The sequence below is a fragment of the Typopeltis vanoorti genome, chromosome 19 (assembly GCF_054136105.1).
Source record: "Typopeltis vanoorti isolate ZY-2024b chromosome 19, IOZ_Tvanoo_1.0, whole genome shotgun sequence".
Lineage (NCBI taxonomy): Eukaryota > Metazoa > Arthropoda > Arachnida > Uropygi > Thelyphonidae > Typopeltis > Typopeltis vanoorti.
The window spans coordinates 27231433-27250000 of record NC_143567.1 but is presented as its reverse complement, the minus strand read 5'-3'; the positions used below and the strand labels follow the sequence as shown (position 1 = coordinate 27250000).

At 33.9% G+C, this 18568-nt stretch overlaps 1 protein-coding gene across 1 annotated transcript in view; it reads left to right on the top strand.

The window, feature by feature from the left end:
- ArgRS-m (arginyl-tRNA synthetase, mitochondrial) overlaps positions 1-18568 on the top strand; it is a 156374-nt gene that overhangs the window by 3051 nt on the left and 134755 nt on the right. The window contains exon 2 of the mRNA XM_090409394.1: positions 7859-7947. Within this exon, the coding sequence (XP_090265520.1) occupies positions 7859-7947 (89 nt within the window). The remainder of the gene's footprint in view (positions 1-7858; positions 7948-18568) is intronic.

Sequence of the window (18568 nt, the reverse complement as noted above, 5' to 3'; positions counted from 1 at the left end):
AATTGTTAGCCTAGCGACGGTGCCTACTGCAATGTGGCTGAACAAGTGCTCTTATTAAGTCATGCCATGAGCTGGCTGCCTCTATGTTACACCCTGTCAATAGTACTGACCCTGTTATCCACTTTACCAACTTTATATCTATCCCCATGTGCTGCAGTTTATTTATTAGAATTCCATGCAGTATCCTGTCAAAAGCATTTGCAAAGTCCAGCAGTATCATTACTTTTATCCAATCTAATTGTCACTGTATTATAAAACATGAGCACGTTATTGAGAGACATGACTTACCCTTCACAAAACCATATCCTCCCCTCCCCCATATAGTATTCCATTTTTGTCTGTTTATTCCTGTATTTTGCTCTTGACCAACTTCTCTAGTACCTGGACTATGACTCCTGATATACTGATTGGCCAGTAATTTGCTACGGGAGTCTTGGAGTACCTCCTTTATGCATGGAATTATTTATTCCCCTCTTTCCATCCCTTAGGGACTAACCCAGAGCTGAGACTTGGTTAAACATGGTCAAAGGCACTGCCAATTCCCTAACACCTTCTCCTAAAACTTGAGCTTGTATACCATCTAATCCCATAGCTGTATTCACATCAAGGTTCTATAATATGCTATGCACCTCCACTTCGTTTACCTCAGTTTCCATGTAAGCCTTTACATCTCTTATTACTACAGTGTGTCCTACCTGGATGATATACTCTTGCAAAGTGTTCACTTTATAATTCTACTGTTTTGCCTGATTCAGTTTCCTCCCTTCCGTCTGCATTCATCAAAATTATTCCGCCACAAACATTCTTCCTTTTACTTGCATCATCTCCCCTATCCCTTTCAAAATTTTCCCACCAAGTGTAATGACCGGAGAAAGGAAGGAAGGTATAACTATAATATTCAACACTAAACCTCAAAATAATCCTAATGGCAGGCACTATCAAGTAGAGTGATGTAGGCATACATCAAAATGAGGAATGGGACAGTGACTTATGCTTGTGGTCCCACAGAAAGTTTTACTAAGGAAGAAATTGAGGAATTTTTCATGACATTAGAGGATGCAACTGACATAAATGAGATATCTGATCCTTGCTCAAGAGCAGAGTAGGAAAGAGAGAGAGAGAGAGAGAGAAAAAAAAAGCAAAACTAGTGTTGATAACTACCACCTTGAATATCTGTTCAGCACATAGACCAATCATTATGACTGCCATCTTCCAATAAAAACATTGAGAAAGTCACATGGAGAGAAGACACAAGAAATAAGAAAAGCCACATTGACTATGGTATATTCATGCTAGTTCAGGACATAAGAATATAGGAAGTGGTCACCATTAAGTTTTGAGCAAGATAAAAATGAATTTCATATTGAAAAGAAAAATATACAAAAGTTTTGAAAAAAAAAAAGAATAAAAATGCAAAAGAATTGAACAGCTTTCAGAAATAAACTGTAGACTGAAATATATAAATCATATTCAAGAAACAAAATTAAAGAATTTGAAAACACAAAGGCATATGGTAATGTTGTATGCAAGACAGAAATATTAGAACTCCATAGTGGTGTTAGATCTTGAATGAGGACCTTTTCATCAAAACGATCATTCATTCAAGATTTAACAAGAATACAATACTGACCAAGAAATACTTGTACTATTAGTGAAGAAAACAAATTGTAAAAAGAGAACATATTTGATTTACCTTAAAGGAAGTAATGAGGAGGAGAATTTTGTCTGTCTAAATAGAAAATTTGTTATTTAAAAGCATTAGTGATTAAAATATACTCTGTGCAAAATGCTAACAAAGGTCCAAAGGTTACGTGCGAGTTACCTACGATAGCATAACGCCCGAGGCGAAAGCATTCGTGGAAAGCAAATCAAACTCGGTTCTATGAAAAGAGCGCTCTTTAAGGAGAAGAATTGTGATGTGATAACGTGAGGGTGAATAGGAAGGCGGCATGAGAAATTTCTGTAACCAAAAGAGGGTGCGACAAAGGAGAATAAATGCGGGTTCATGCGGGTTTCAACCCCGTTTTTTTTTTTTTTTTTTTTTTTTTTTTTTTTTTTTTTTTTTTTTTTGTTCCCATTCTCGTTCGGAGTTACGATGCTGACCAGTGGAAGGAAGCTCTACGATGACCGATGGTAGGCCTTTCCCCATTGCTGACTGACTAGTATTGGACGAGCTGTACACGAGATCGGTAAAGGTTTTACCGGGATGAGACAGCAGAAGGATCCCTCTGGAAAGCGGTCAGGCTAACAACAGTGACCAGCAAGATGAGCGTTTGCCCAGCAGAATGCAGAAAATGGCTATATGTGACGAGCAACATGACCTCCACGTGGATGTGACTTGCTGAAGCAAAAGGTATCAAAGGACAGATGAAAGGGACACGGCAACCTCAAGTGGCGGTGGTAACGTACAGAAATTTCTTATTCAGTTAACAATTTGCTTTAGAGGAAAAGAGTGAACGAGAATTTAGTTGGAAGGGAAGATGGACAGTTATTTAGAGAACTTTTCAGTTATTAATGTGCTTAGTGATTTGTTAATTCCATTGGACTGGTAGTCTGAAGATTTAAGATTTTGTGTGAGACCTAATTAATGTGGAGAGGCCTATGTTGACAATTGAAGTTAGGAATTATGAACTTGTATTTTATGCTAAGTGTGTATTTATTTATTTAACCTAAGGATAAGAGTTGTATGTTCATTAATTAGAGTGTTCTTTTATTGTTTGTCAATTGATTTAGTAATGATAATGTGATATTCTTTTAATATGTTAAACTTATTTGTAAACTCATTAGATTCTTAATAAACATGTTTTGCTATGTAAGCCTGAGCATGAGACTAATTTTACCACTCATAAAAGTTCGAACCTATGCATAAGGGAATTTTAGAGTAATAAGGCCACGACTGCAAGCTAAGATTTCTATAGACGCTTTAAACTTTTAACAAGATTAGGTTGCTCTAAAGCTCTGGGAGGTTTCTCTGAGGCAAGAATTCTTCTGTCCTAGAACTCTGACTGGTGCAGCTTAAACAAATTTGTCAGAATTCGAAAAGGAAACGATCCCAGAGGGATAAATTAGAGATCTCATTCTTAGTTGGCATAAAAGGGAATAATAGAAGTATAGTTTATAAGAAAAATGCAACGACGTAACAGTGGACTTAGGAAGTTAACAAGGCATTCTTGGAAAGTGTATTGAAATATTCTAGCAAGTAAGTTAGCATATGAGCTGATAGCATACAGAGAAAATGTAAGATAGTGAAGCAGCGTATAAAACTAACTAAACAAAAGTCATGAGAAGACTTGTAGGAATACAAAAGAAAAATATCAGGAAGATGATAAAATGTTCTGGAGGCTATTGAAAAGCTTAGAAATGGAGGAAAGAGTATACTGGAAAAGGAATAAGGTGACGAAACTGAAGCTAAAGATATTCTAAATGTCTGGAGTAATTATTTTGAAAGAGGACTAAATTAAACAGGAGGTGATAGAATGGTGATAGGAAATATTATTAATTAAAGATTCCAAGAAATTATATACTTGGTTTAATCCATTATCCAAGTATATTATTTCTTGGTATCTTTAATTTATAATATAACCAAGTGAAAAACTTTCAACAAAAAAAATATTATTATTATTATTACACCCTCCATGGAGTCAGCAGACTCATCATGGAAGGTTCATTTAACTGACAACATATTTATCATACAGAATCTTAAAATCTTCAACACTCCTTGCATTAACAACATATTCTGGTAATATGTTCCATTCACTGACAATTTCCCCATGTAAAAATCTCTTCACACCTCTCTTCACCACACTATTACATAACTTCCAAGGATGGCCTCTGGTTTTTCTCCACTCATTTTCTCCCCTTTTTTGTAATCCTGTCTGGATTTAATCTAGAAAAATCCTCTCACTAACTTAAACATCTCTATCATATCACTTCTTTTCCTTCTATCCACATTTCTTCATCCTCTCTCCATAGCCAGCATTCCAGTCTCGAAATTATCTTAGTCACTTGTCTCTGGTTCCTCCAATGTTTCCACATCACATTGAAAACCAGATGATCAAATCTGAGCACAATAGTCCAAGTGTGGTTTGACCATTACTTTATACAGTGGCACAACCACTTCCTTAACCCTATATGTTAGAGTACTTCTTATCATAGTGGTGTAGTATCATAGTACTTCTTATCAACCCTTGCAATATGCCCTGTAAACTTCAGTCTACTGTCAACCATCACTTCCTGCAATACAGCACTGTCAGTATAGTACAGACCCTTATATTTCTGCACTCCAAAATGCAACACCTTGCATATTAAAACTACAGTCTCACTCCTTTGTCCAAGTCAAAAGTCTATTCAAAACTTCCTGAAGGGAATCAGCAATGCTACTTATAATTCTTCCCAGCTTTGCATCATCAGCAAACACCTGAAGATCTCCAGTCAGTCCACATGATATATCATTTACAAACAAGTTAAACAGCAGGAGATCAAAAACAGAACCCTGAGGCATGCCATTGGTTACCCTCCACATTGAAAACCAGGTGATAAATCTGAGCACAATAGTCCAAGTGTGGTTTGACCATTACTTTATGCCAAGAGTCTCCTCCTTGGAGAGACTGCTCCATCATACACAACTTGCTGGTATTTTTCAGGGAACCAACTCCAATCCATCTAACCAATATGCTATCTATTCCTATCCTTTGCAGCTTGTACACCATCTTATCATGTGTAATCTATCAAATGCTTATGCAAAGTCCAGGAATATCATTGCATATGATCTCTCTTATCTAACACACTCATTGCCTTATCATAAAATGCAAGTAAATTGCTAAAACAAGATTTTGATTCTGTGCCTGCTCAGAAAACAATAGCCTTTCTAAATGCCCAATACCAAACCCATTAAAATGCAATCCATCAGCTTTAAACTATTTCAACTTTCCTTCAAATTCACTTCATAGATTTACAAAGTAAACTCCCTTTGCTTCACACAACTCAGCCATCTTATTATTCATTATCTCTGCTCTCCTTCTTAATTTACTATTGTCATATCTGGGCGACACACTAATGACTTTTCCAACGACACTATTATCCCTTACCTGCCACAACAACTTCCTCAAGTCTCTATCAACATTCTTTTTTTTACCAAGTCATTTGTGTCTACAACTATGACTAATTCTGATGCTCATTCTTTACTTTTCTGCAACACATCAGTTATTTGTTTCATTATTCTACCAGGAAAGCATGTTTTGTGGACTTTATTAGTCATCACACCTCTAATGATCAAGTTCCTATACAATGATATATGATCATCCTTTGACTCTTTTTTCTTAATACTAACTTCCTTTTTCTCATTCTTATCAGCTGATCTCTTCTTTAGATGTTAATATCATCTTCTAGATGTTTCATTTTCACTAATCTTGCCTAAGCTCTTCTACTATGGTCCTGACCCTTGCTCCCATTTCTAATCACTAATCTATTAACAGACTTTTCACATACATTAATGCTTTCCTTCTTTTCATTTACTTTAACAGTCCACAAATCTTTTACATGTTTCAGTGCATCCACTGGAGAAAAATCCAAGGCAGAACTTGATCTTTGTGCCAAAGCTTGTATATAGACTGGAAAAAGAAATGCAGCACAATTTACAATAAAAAGCCACACTGTACATGAATTTAAAGCACTTTTTTTTTAGCACAGCTCAAATCTACCACTACCTTCACTCGCGACACTCGGTAGGGATGTTCAAGAGGGATGCAATTAGGAGGCATGTTAGTACTTACGTAGAAGAAACTCTCAAAATCTGAAATGTGTAAAGGCAAGTGATATTCAACCAGAAATGCTCAAATATGGACATAAAAGGTTTTACAGTGACTCCACCTGCATAATTCAGATGGCTTTGTTAGAAGGTGTATGCATACATACTTCAGACTAAAAAAAATTGGAAAGAAAAACAAGCTATTTTCAGGCCAAATATATATTGTTAGGAGCAACTTTTCAGTTTAAGACATAGTTGAGAATCATGGAAATATAATAAGGATCTAAATATTCCTTTTATATATCTGAGAAAGACACAAATGCAAGGTGCCAAGAAGAGATGTTCAAAATGCTACAATTAGATGATGTAAACCAGACATTATATCAGCATGCCTAGTTCTTAGTTAACCTGCTCTTTATATAATATGCTGTAGATTTGAATCCCAGCATGGTATGGATGTTTTGTGAATGTTTTTAGGCAGAAATCTTTGTTGCCTAGCATGAGACCACCACACTTATTGTAGACCTCTAGTGACTAAAAAAAATTTTGTGTTTGGCTTCTAAATTTCCAGATTTTCTAATCTGGAATTTAATTAATAAATAAAGATGTTTAATTAACCAGACCGAAATATCTGGTTAATTAAATATCTTTCTTGCATTTACATGCATTTATCATTCAGATTTTCTAATCCTTATCCTACTTATATTACCAATACTGATATACTGTAGGTATATTGCCTTTCATCGGTGGAATTCATATACACTGCTCAAAACAATTAGGGGAATATTTTAGTTTCTGTCGGATAATTATAAATTTCTGTAAATAATTATAACTGTTGAGTACTTTATACATGAATAAATATTTCTTACTTATGGAAAGGATGTAATTGATGAGATATTGTTTAAATAATCAATATTTATTACAAATTGGGTTACATTTGTAAATTATTTTTATAACTTTGTAATTCACAAGAAAATAAAAATATTCCCTAATTGTTTTGAGCAGTATATATATATATATATATATATATATATATATGTGTGTGTGTGTCTCCACTGTATTTCTTCATCATGGACCAAAACCATACAAACTCCTGACAATTTATAACGAATTACAGTTCCTAGTACTGTAGTTATGAGGATTAGTTAATTTATAGCTATTGTTTTCTTGTAATGTATATTTTTGTATTTCTCTTTTCATGTTATTTATGCACCCAATGAAGTTTTCTAAGAAGATGAAACTAGTCAGGCATTCAAATAATAAATAGTTCTCTTGGCTTCTAGTTATTAAATTTCATTTTATATATAATGAAATTTATATATAATTTAATGAAATTTAATGACTAGAAGCCAAGAGATACCAAAATAGAAAAAAGTATTTATTATTTGAATGCACAACTTGTTTCATCTTCTTTGAAGATTTCATTGGGTACATAAATAACATGAAGAGAGAAATACAAAAATATACTATAAATTAACTTGCAGACATTTGAAGGTGTTCTGGATGCCATAGTATTGTTGGATAGCTGAAGAGTGACAATCAGATAGGTTATAGCTGAGGTTACTATTAAGATGGAGTGGATTGAGGACACTTTCTGTTGATTCCACAGCTCTTTTCTCCATCTCATCATAGCATCTAAAAATGTTTTCTGATTTGTTCCAGATTGCTGGATAAGTGATAAAATCTTCATCATTAGGATGAAAAGAATTAAGAGTGTGATTAGATACTGCACTGACTCTAGTTCTGCCATATGTGATGTCTGTCACATCACATGCTCTTCCATATGCAACTCAATGGATTTCTCTGATAAAAAATAGCTTACGCCAAAGATGGTATATATATATATATATATATATCATTACTCCCCCCCCCACCACCATTCTCTTGCATGGAAAGTATGCAAGGGAAAGGGAATGTTCTTTACCACTAGCTCAGAATTGTCAAAATGATTCCAAATTATAGCTTTGTAGTTAAATTAGGGTTGCTTTGTTAATTAATTGTGCAATATCTTGTTGTTTATTACCTTATGTTGCTATTTCTTTGTTTTTGTATTGTATCACATTAATTTTTTTATTTTATTAACATCTGATAAAAGATTTCTGTATTGAACAGGTTGCTTCTGCAGCAAAAGCTTTTGCTCCAACATGGAGAATAAAAGAAGAATTACTACCAACATTGCTGAGGGTGGAATTTCCAAAGAGGTATAAAATTTTGTAGCTGTTTAGCATCTGTATTTTGTTACTTCAGTACATATTATACATTAATTATATTCAAGCTTAATCAAATGATTTCATTTATAATCAAGCTTTTTATATTATCCAGTAGAAAATGAACAAAAAATGATTAATTAGTTTGACATGAAATATGATAACTTCTGTTTTTCTTATTTATCTTATTGTCAGTCTCATTATTAATGAAGAGCTCTTTCTGTAACAGATGTTTGTATGGATCAGACACAAGACCATTTAGCTATCTAGTTGAAAAAAATTTTAGCATCTTCGTGATAAATCTAACTCAAGAAAGTAAAAATAAAACAACAATGTTATATGCTGATATTTACATACAAATTCATAAATATAATATGTATATTTTCAATCTAACATATGACATTATTATTATTAACATCAGACTTCCATGGAGTCAAACAACTCATCACGAGAGGTCCATGCTCTCACACAAAAAGTTCATCGAACTGTTCCTAAAATCCATTCACAGTTTCTACGCTTATTACATGCTCAGGCAATGCATTCCACTCCACTCCACCACCCACACTCCATGTCAAGAACCTCTTGTTTATACCTTCCTTGTACAGCTTACAGGAATGGTCCTCTTTTTCTATCCATCTTCCTTCCTCTCCCCCCATTCTCCTGTTCAAGATGGGTTGAGTCTGCCCGAATTAGGGATTTTAGGCAATTGATGCAGCTTGCTTGCTATTCCTCTGCTGTATCCTTTAGGAACAGGTATTTATTCCTGTGTGTGTGTGTGTGTGTGTGTGTGTGTGTGTGTGTGTGTGTGTGTGTGTGTGTTCGTTCATGGGGCCACTTTGCCTGTTTTGAGGGACAAAAAAACCAGATTTCCAGGAGTAAAAACCTTTCACCTCCATATGAGACTGGCTAACTCACCATTTGACTGAAAACACCTAATGAAGGTTCCTCCCATCATAAATGGGATTTGAACCTGGATCTTTCTGACCAAAGAGCTTGTCTTTGCCAACAAAGGCTATGGAGCCTTTCTATGAAAAAAAAAACTCTTCCACATTAACTGGTAAAAACTCCTTGCCAACATATATGCTCTTCTTCTCATACTCAAGATGCTCCACATATTGCATTTTCTCAGTTTGTCTTCATATCCCACACTTCAGAGATCTGATACTGCCTTAATGAATCTTCTCTGGACACCCACTCTAAAATATCCTCATGCCCTTGAAACTCAGGCAACCAGATCTGCACAAAGTAGTCTATATGTGATCTGATCATGATCTTATAGTAGAAGCCATAACCTTTTTGTATTAAGATCCTCCTCCTCATCAGCATTGTTATAATCTGTTGCAGTGTCCTCACAATTTTAGCAAGGTGACCACTAAACTTCAAGTCTCTGTCCACCACCACCACTCCCAGATCTTTCATCTCTTCCACCTTCTTCAAAATTTCCTCATAATTGTATGCTCTGCATCCCATCCCATCCCATCCCATCCCATCCTTCCCTACAAATTTTATGATTTTGCAACATTAAACTGATAGATTACTCGCCCACTCACAGTCTATTCAGCATCATCTGCAAACAGCTGCATATCTAATACCCATCTGACAGCCAATCACTTATCCTACTTGCCAACCTGTTATCCAAGCTTCTCCTTTCCAGTTTAGTTACAAGATTTCATGTGACAGTCTATCAAAGTCTTTGGAAAATCCAAATATACCACTATATATGCATTTCCCTTTGTCTGATAAATTTATCATTTTGGTACATAAGCAGATTGCTAAAACATGATCTCCCTTTAATAAACTCATGTTGACTATCTGCAAAGAATATTGTTATTATCAACTCCATTCTGAATCCTAGCCCTCTCCAACACTGTAACCACAATCATAGACATAATAGGACTATAATTTGTAGCTTCATTTTTATCACTCCCTTTATGAAGTGGTACAATTTTACGCTCTTTCCGCTCCTTTAGGGCTAGACTCTTGTTAAATAGATATGCCAAGGGTACCATTGACTCACTGGAGCATTACTTTATGGCACATGGTGATATGTTGTCAAGTCATACTGCCTTATTTAGCATGAAGTTATTTTATTTCTCCTGCTCATTTATTATTATACCTTCCTCCACCATTTCTTCTACATTCAAGCTCCTTGTAATGGCTATACATGGCAAGCAGATTGCTACATACCCACATATCAAAAGAACTCTCCAGGATTTTTCTTAGCCTGATTGGCTAATTTCTACTCATAGTTCCCTTTTTCTGTCCTTATTAAACAAGTCGCCTTCCTGGTACGCTCTTTGTACTCTTCATGTAACTGATTATTACTCTCCCTCGTGTGCTGCTGCTATTAAGTGTTTTTTTCAGATTGCACATGCTTAATCTCTTCATTCATCCAGTCTTACCTTTTTTGCTATTAAAATTTTCATTGAGTTCTACCAACATTATAGTTTGGTATTAGTTTCATGATCCATATGATATGAATCATCATAACATGTAATATAAAAAAATAAATTCACAACAGGATTCATCTGTTGAATTGGGTGAAAAATGAGATCATTAGCTGCATTTGACATGTCACTCTTAATACCAGGTAGATTAAAGAGCAAGTAAACTGAAATATATATATATTTGATTGCAACAATTGGAAGAATACTGCAAAACTACTTTATTCTAGAAATTTCCAGGCTGTAAAGTGATAAATGCTCTTAACAGATTATATATATATATATATTTTTTTTTTTATCCATTCAGCTGATTAAAATTTCTTGTACATAAAATTGCTTTTCTGATAAGGCAACTCTCAGGAAAGATTTTTTATGCTCAAACAATGTTATGAAACTGAAACATGGCTGTAAGAGCATGGATCTGTTCTGTGTGATAAATGTTATCCAGGTTTAACAATCTTTAACTGAAACTACCATTAGCAGATGTTTGCAGTTATGTATACAAGAATATATACATAATGAAAAAGCTTTTGTAATAAAAGCATTTTCTTTTGCTGCCTATTTTTAGTAATAGTGGTATGTTTTTTCAGAATCCCAGATCATCCAGAATAACTCCATTTGTGTGCCTGACTTATGAAGTTTGATCTACAGAGGGGCATTTATTGATTTATGTAAAAACCATAAGATATCTTTGAAACAAAATTGCAACAACTTTTTCTGATTGTTATAGTCAATCAGGGAAACCAGAATTCCCAGTACATTGCTAAGGAGGGTTATATCAAACACTTGTTTCAATAATGTTTTTATTTTATTTTTGTTTTTATTTTGTTTTTATATTTCTTTTGATCAAAAAAATAAAATAAAAATTAATATGAGATCATGATTGAGCATGAAATGTAATTATGCTCAATGAATTTTTAAATTTGTGTGTGTTGACCTTTGAATCATGCTTATAAATTTATTATATATGTGTGTGTGTGTGTGTGTGTGTGTGTGTGTTATTTTTATTATATATATTATTTTTAAAACACTACAGTTATATGGCATAAATGGAACATTATATCAAGCAATACTTAGTCTATATTTGAAGTCAGTGGTTAGAATTAATTAAAGGAGGTACAGGAAGATGGTTCGATGTTAAATCAAATGTGAGACAAGGGTGTAGGGGTGGGAATAGTGTTGGAATAAATTTATATGGAATAAGAGAGAAATTAGTCAAAACACAAAAACTAACAGTATACGAAACAGTGTTCAAACCAATTATAACTTATGGATCTGAGAGCTAGGTTAGAAATAAAACACTTTGAAGACTATAGAGACCACTGATATGAGAGTTCTGAGAAAGATTAGGAGAGTGAACGGATGGCATCAATGGCAGTATCATATTAAAAATGAGAATATTAGGAAAGAACTTGACATTGTTAGCACTCAGGAATGTGTTAGCATTGCTAATCTCAGGTGGTATGGTCACTTAAACAGAAAGGAACAGGCAAGGTTAGCAAAACAGGTGTTCTTTGCCAGAGTGACAGGAAAAGAACACCTGTTGGATTGATGCAATAAAAATCTAGGTTGGATTGATGCAATAAAAAGTACCTTGGAAGTCTGAAGCCAGAAATATAAGATATGATAATGTTGTAGTCTTGACAGATAGCAGATTAATTTGAAGAAAAATCGTAGATAGGAAGTTGGTAATGGTGTAACTTTCTCATGTAGTACTATCGTAATATTCTATAAACCCACCTGTGGGTACATGTCAGGAATTTGATGATGACGATTTCATTCTAAAAATGTACCTTCAGAGTGTATTATCAGTGGAATTTGTTTATTATTTAATCTTGTGGAAAGGCTTAGATGTTGGACATTATGTATCTCATTTTCACAGTATTTATCATCATCATGCGTATCAAGGATTTAGGCCTAGCATGGCCTAAATCTTGTTCCGGCCTTAGAAGTCATCGTTGAATCGTTTAAGAGGATGTCCTGGTTTTCTTTTTCCTAATGGCTTGTACTTTAAGGCTTCTTTTGGTAATCTTTCTGTTTTCATTCTTTGAACGTCTTCCATCCATTTATGTTTATATTTTTTAATTTTTTCTATTACTGGTTCTTGGTTTAATGCTTTCATAATTTCTTCATTTCTTTTGTGATCAAATAAGGTATACTTTGCAAATTTTCTCATAAACTTAATTTCTGCTGTTATTAATCTTTTTTTTATTGTCCAGATTTTGCTTCCATACATTAAGACTGGTAGGGCTAATGTATTGTATACTTTTAGTCTGGTTTGTTTTTCAACTAGGTTTGGTTTAAATATAGAGTTAATTACACCTGTTATTTTTCATCATCATCATTATCAAATTCCTGCTATGTACCCTCAAGGGGTGTACAGGATATGATAGTACTACATGAAAAATTTACATCATTATTCATTTCCTATCTACAATTTTCCTCCAAATCAGTCTGTTACTTGTCAAGACTCCAACATTATCAGATCTTATATTTCTATCGTCTAAGGCACTTTGGACCGTATCAATCCACCTATATCTTGGTCTTCCTCTGGGTCGTTTTCCTGCCAACCTGGCAGAGAACACTCGTTTTGCTAATCTTTCCTCGCCCATTCTGTTTAAGTGACCATACCACCTGAGATTAGCTCTGCTAATGCATTCCTGGATGCTGACAATGTCAAGTTCTTTCCTAATATCCTCGTTTTTAATATGATATTGCCATTGATGCCATCTGTTCATGCCTATAATCTTTCTCAGGACTCTCATATCTGTGGTCGCTAGTCTTTGGTCAAGTGTTTTACTTCTCACCCAGCTCTCAGATCCATAAGTTAAAACTGGTTTGAACACTGTCTTGAAATTAGTCGGAACACTAATTTAGTGTTCCGACTAATTTCTCTCTTATTCCATATGAATTTATTCAATTGACTTCCCACCATACCAGCTTTGCTGATTCTGTTGTCTATTTCTATATTTAATTTACCATCTTCAGTAAAAATCATGCCTAAATAGCTGAAATGTTTTACTTGTTCCACAGGTTGTCCATTCACAACACAGTTGACATTTTCAGTGATTCTGCCTATTTTCATTGTCTTTGTCTTTTTATTGCTGACCTTCATACCATATCTATTACAACAGCTATTCAATTTAGTAAGAGAATCTTGCAGACTTGTAGCAGATTTATTTAGAAGTATAACATCATCCGCATAAAGCAAAGAGCTGACATTAACATCTCCAATTTTGATATCATGTTTAATACCACTTTCCATCATAATGTGATCCATATAGATAATGAATAACAGAGGGGATAATGTACATTCTTGTCTCACACCAGATTTAACATTAAACCATCTTCCTGTACTTCCTTCAATTCTAACTGCTGACTTACAACTCAAATAAAGACTAAGTATTGCTTTATATAATGTCCCATTGACACCATATAACTGCAGTGTATTGAATAGCTTCTCTCTTGGCACCTTGTCATATGCCTTTTCCAAATCGACAAAACTTAAATACAGATCTTTGTTATATTCCCATGCTTTCTCGACTATTTGTCATAAAGCGAAGATCTGATCCTGACAGCCTCTATTTGGCCTGAATCCAGCTTGTTCTTCACCCAGCTTTTCTTCCACAATTCTTCTCAACTGTTTCTCAAGTATACTTGCATAGATCTTGCCAGGAACACTCAGTAGGGAAATACCTCTGTAATTCTCACATTCAGTTTTATTTCCCTTTTTATATATGGGTACTATGAGAGCTCTACTCCAATCATCGGGAATTCGGCTCTCTATCCGGGTCTTCTGAACTATGCAGTGCAGCCACTGTAAGACTCTCACACCACCATACTTCAGCATTTCTGGTCGAATATCATCTACTCCTGCTGCCTTTCCACATTTCAAGCCTTTGATGGCTTTTTCTACTTTAAGTATGGATATGTATTCCTGACTGCATGCCTGGTCAGTGTTTTTTACCACTGTGCTGTCATCACTGTTTGTTTCATTTAGCAGTTTTTCAAAGTAATTACTCCATACTTCAAGGATATCTTTTTCTCCCGTTTTCATGTCACCTTTGTCATCTCTAACTCCTTTTACAGCACACTTTCCTCCATTCCTAAGCTTCTTCAACAACCTCCAGAATATTTTGCCACCTTCTTGATATTTATTTTCTATATTCTTGCCAAAGTTCTCCCATGACTTTTGTTTAGCTAGTTTTACACAGTGTTTAGCAATCTTGCATTTGTCTCTATATTCTCTAAGAGCACAAGCTGACTTATTTGACAGGAACATTTGATATGCTTTCTTCTTTTCCTTCACTGCCTCTTTAACTTCCTGTGTCCACGAGGGAGTTCTGATTTTTTTATCCTTACAGACAACCTCACCGCATGCCTCTCTGGCAGAATCAATCAATGTTTTCTTCAGAGTTTGCCACTGAATCTCCAAGGTTTGATTCCTGTTCTCAAACTCTTTCATTTTTTCTTCAATAATCTTTGTGTATTTTAGTCTACAGTTCACATCTGAGAGCTGCTCAACTTTTATTCGCTTCAAAACTTTCTTACATGTTATTCTTTTCAATATGAAATTCAATTTTATCTTGCGCAAGACTAGATAGTGATCACTTCCAATTTCAAATCCTCTGTACACTCTGGTGTCCTGCACTGTGGTGAAAACATCACTATCAACAATAACATAGTCAATGAGACTTTTCTTATTCGTAGCCTCTTCTCTCCATGTGAATTTGTGCACATTTTTATGTTGGAACATGGTGTTAGTAATAACCAGTCCATGTCCTGAGCAGAAATCCAACAGATATTTGCTATTATTATTAGCTTTGCTCTTTTCTCCAAATTTTCCCAAAATATTTTTGTATGTCTCACAATCATTTCCTACTCTACTATTTAGATCCCCAACAAGGACCAACTTTTCCTTTTTCATTGTGTCAGTTGCTTTTTCTAAAGCCTCAAAAAATTCCTCCACTTCTACCTTAGTAAAACCTTCTGTGGGACCATAGCCACAAATAAGTCTCATTGTCCAGTTCCCCATTCTCATATTTGCCCACATTACTCTACTTGAGACTGACTGCCATTCAAGAAGATTAGCCTCGTATTTTGTGTTGAATACTATGGGTACTCCTTCTTTTCCTTGATTGTTATTGCCTGAATATAACATTTTGTATTTATTGCTCAGAAAGATCTCACCAGTTTTGGTCTTTTTTGTTTCAGTCACCCCTATTATGTCGATCTGGTACTTATCTAATTCCTCAGCTAGCTCCATTTCTTTGCCATTCAGGCTTCTTACGTTGATAGTACCGATCTTTAACTCTGGTGATGTTGAGTTAGGGTTTGTTTTCAGATTTGTTCCAGTAGCTGACTTTTCGCTGTTCGCCCTGGTTCCCTGGCGAAAACAACGGGGGCCTTGTTTAACCGGGCGACGCCCCAGCCGGCATGAAATTTTGTCATGTTGTACCATCATTTTTTATTTTGGTTTAACCAATAAGAATACAATTTGGTCGGCTAAATCCCAAATTGCCAGCCCATCCTCGTTCGTTCAGTATCAAAGTAGATACCCAACAGGGTGCACCATGATAAGGTGAGGATTGGACATTAGGTCAGAAGCCCTGGTCGGTTCTCCGCATTCCTTTAGTGGAGGTCTCCTCTCAGTTATACAGCTTTGACCCTTAAGCATCCCATCTGTTATTTTTAAATACAGTATTTTGCAATATTTACGTTTATATCTTTTTCATTTTCATATGTGATCATACATCCTAGGTAGTTAAATGAATTCACCTGTTCAAAGATCTTGTTATCTCTTACTATTTTAGTTCTTGCTGGATCTTGTCCTTTAAAGGCCATAGTTTTTGATTTTTCTGTTGATATTATCATATCATAATCTTTGGCTATCTCATTTAGATCTAAAATAGCTTTCTGTAAGTTATCTTCAGAATTTGTATTTATTATTTGGTCATCGGCAAAAAGGAGAGTCTTTAAGTTCACTGCAGGAGAAAGTTTAATTCCTTGATGTAAATTTTTATTCCATTTTAATATTTTCATTTAAGTAAATATTAAAAAGAGTTGCTGAGAGGGGACATCCCTGACCGATCCCTTGGTTTATCTCTCTCTTATGATAGCTCGTGATTTAATCTTATTTGTATTTGATTATTTTCATAAATACTTGTGATAGCTTTTAGGATATTATTTGGTATTTGTCTTTCTTTTAATATGTTAAATAATATGTTTCTTTTAACTTTGTCAAATGCTTTCTCACTGTCAATAAATGCAATATGTGTTTCTAAATTGTATTCTCTTCTTTTTTCTATTATTAATTTTAGGCAAAAGGCCAGGTCTATACATGATTGTCCTTTTCTAAATCCATTCTGTACTTCTAAAATAAAGTTTTATGAATATTTCATTAGTTTGCTATTTAAGATTCTGCTATATATTTTGTAACAGGAATTTAGTATATGATACCTCTATAGTTTTTAGGGTCATCTCTATTACCTTTTTTTAAGATAGGAATCACAATTCCTTTTTTCCATTCTATTGGGGGGATATCAGTTGAATAAATTTTATTTAAAAATAATAAGAGTCTTTCTTTGAATCTTGTTCCTGCGTATTTATATAGTTCTGAACCTAGCTTATCTTCTCCAGGTGATTTTTTTCCGTTTCTTGTTTCTTTCAGGCGATTTCTAATTCTTCTTTAGTTATTTCCTTTTCATTTTCATTAATTGTTTGCCAGTTTTCTTTTTTAAAATATTTCTATCCACAATTCTGTGTAGTAATTTAGAAATTCTTCTAATTTCAATTCGGTGTTTAATTTTATGTTTTCTTTGGTATCTGCATTTAAGTGTTTCAAAATCTTAAATACATTGGGTCTTATTTTATATAAATCATGTTCTAAATTAGAAACAAATTTGTTCCATGATTCTCTATGTCTTTTTTGACTTCTCTTTTAGCTATGGCTCTTATTCTTTTATATTCTATTTCATCTTCTAATCTTTTACTGCTTAACCATTTGTGATAGGCTTCTTTTTTCTTTTTGGTTATTTCTTTGATTGTATCATCCCAGATCTTCAGTTATTTTTCCTTTTATTGAATTTTTTTGGTCTTTCTTAAGCTTTCATTTGCTGCTGCATTTAGTATCATTTTTATATTAAGTTCACTGTTGATATAAGTTAAGCCATTATATTTCTATTTCTTCATTTTGTTTTATTGTATCTAGATATTGGTTAATTCTTTGTTCATATAGCCATTGTACATTTGTGTCATTCAATAGTCTAGTTTTATAAACAAATGTTTCAAAATTTCTTTCTGTTCTTGTTACTTGTAGCCATTTAGGTGGTAATCTTAATTTTATTTTAACAAGGAAGTGGTCGCTGCTTATTTCATATCCTCTGTGAACTCTAACATCTAGTGAAAATTTTGATGTCTTTTCATTTAATATAAAATAATCTAATATTGATTTCCATCCTCTTGCTGCCCAAGTATATTTATGTATGTCGTTATGTTTATAGAAGGAATTCATTATTTTTAGGTTATTATAAACTACAAAGTCAATCAATTTTTTACCATTCCTGTTTAGAGTATGTTCTCCATGTATTTCTATATTATTATTAATTTTCGTGTTTCCAATTCTTACATTTAAGTCTCCTGCTAAAATTGCATTTTGTTTATTTTATTATATATGTTTTGTAGCTGATTATAAACAATATTATCCTGTATTATAATCAGTATTATAACATCAAAACAATAAATCATATCAAATGTTTATTAACTGACTTATATTTCACTGGATTTCAAACTAGTATCTTTACAGCACAACTACTTGTTACAGTACATGAGCTACTAGTACAGGAAATAATTCGAATTGTAACAGACAAAACACCTAAGGTGTTTTGTCTGTTACAATTTCAATCGTAATTGGTGCTGTTTAATGTTGTATGAATAGCTTGTATAAATAAATATTTATACAAAAACTTTTTTTTTTCTTTTTTACAGTTGTCAGGTTGAAGTTAATCTTAAGATGAATTGTTTCCTAAATTTTGGTAGATATTAATACAACTACATCTGTTGAGGTTAGGCAGCTGTTGCCAACTCTAAAATTAGTCTCTCCAACTTATGACTTGTTATAACATGCTGGGTTCTTCAATTCTACTGTATCCTGCGTGATGGGGTGTCCAAAG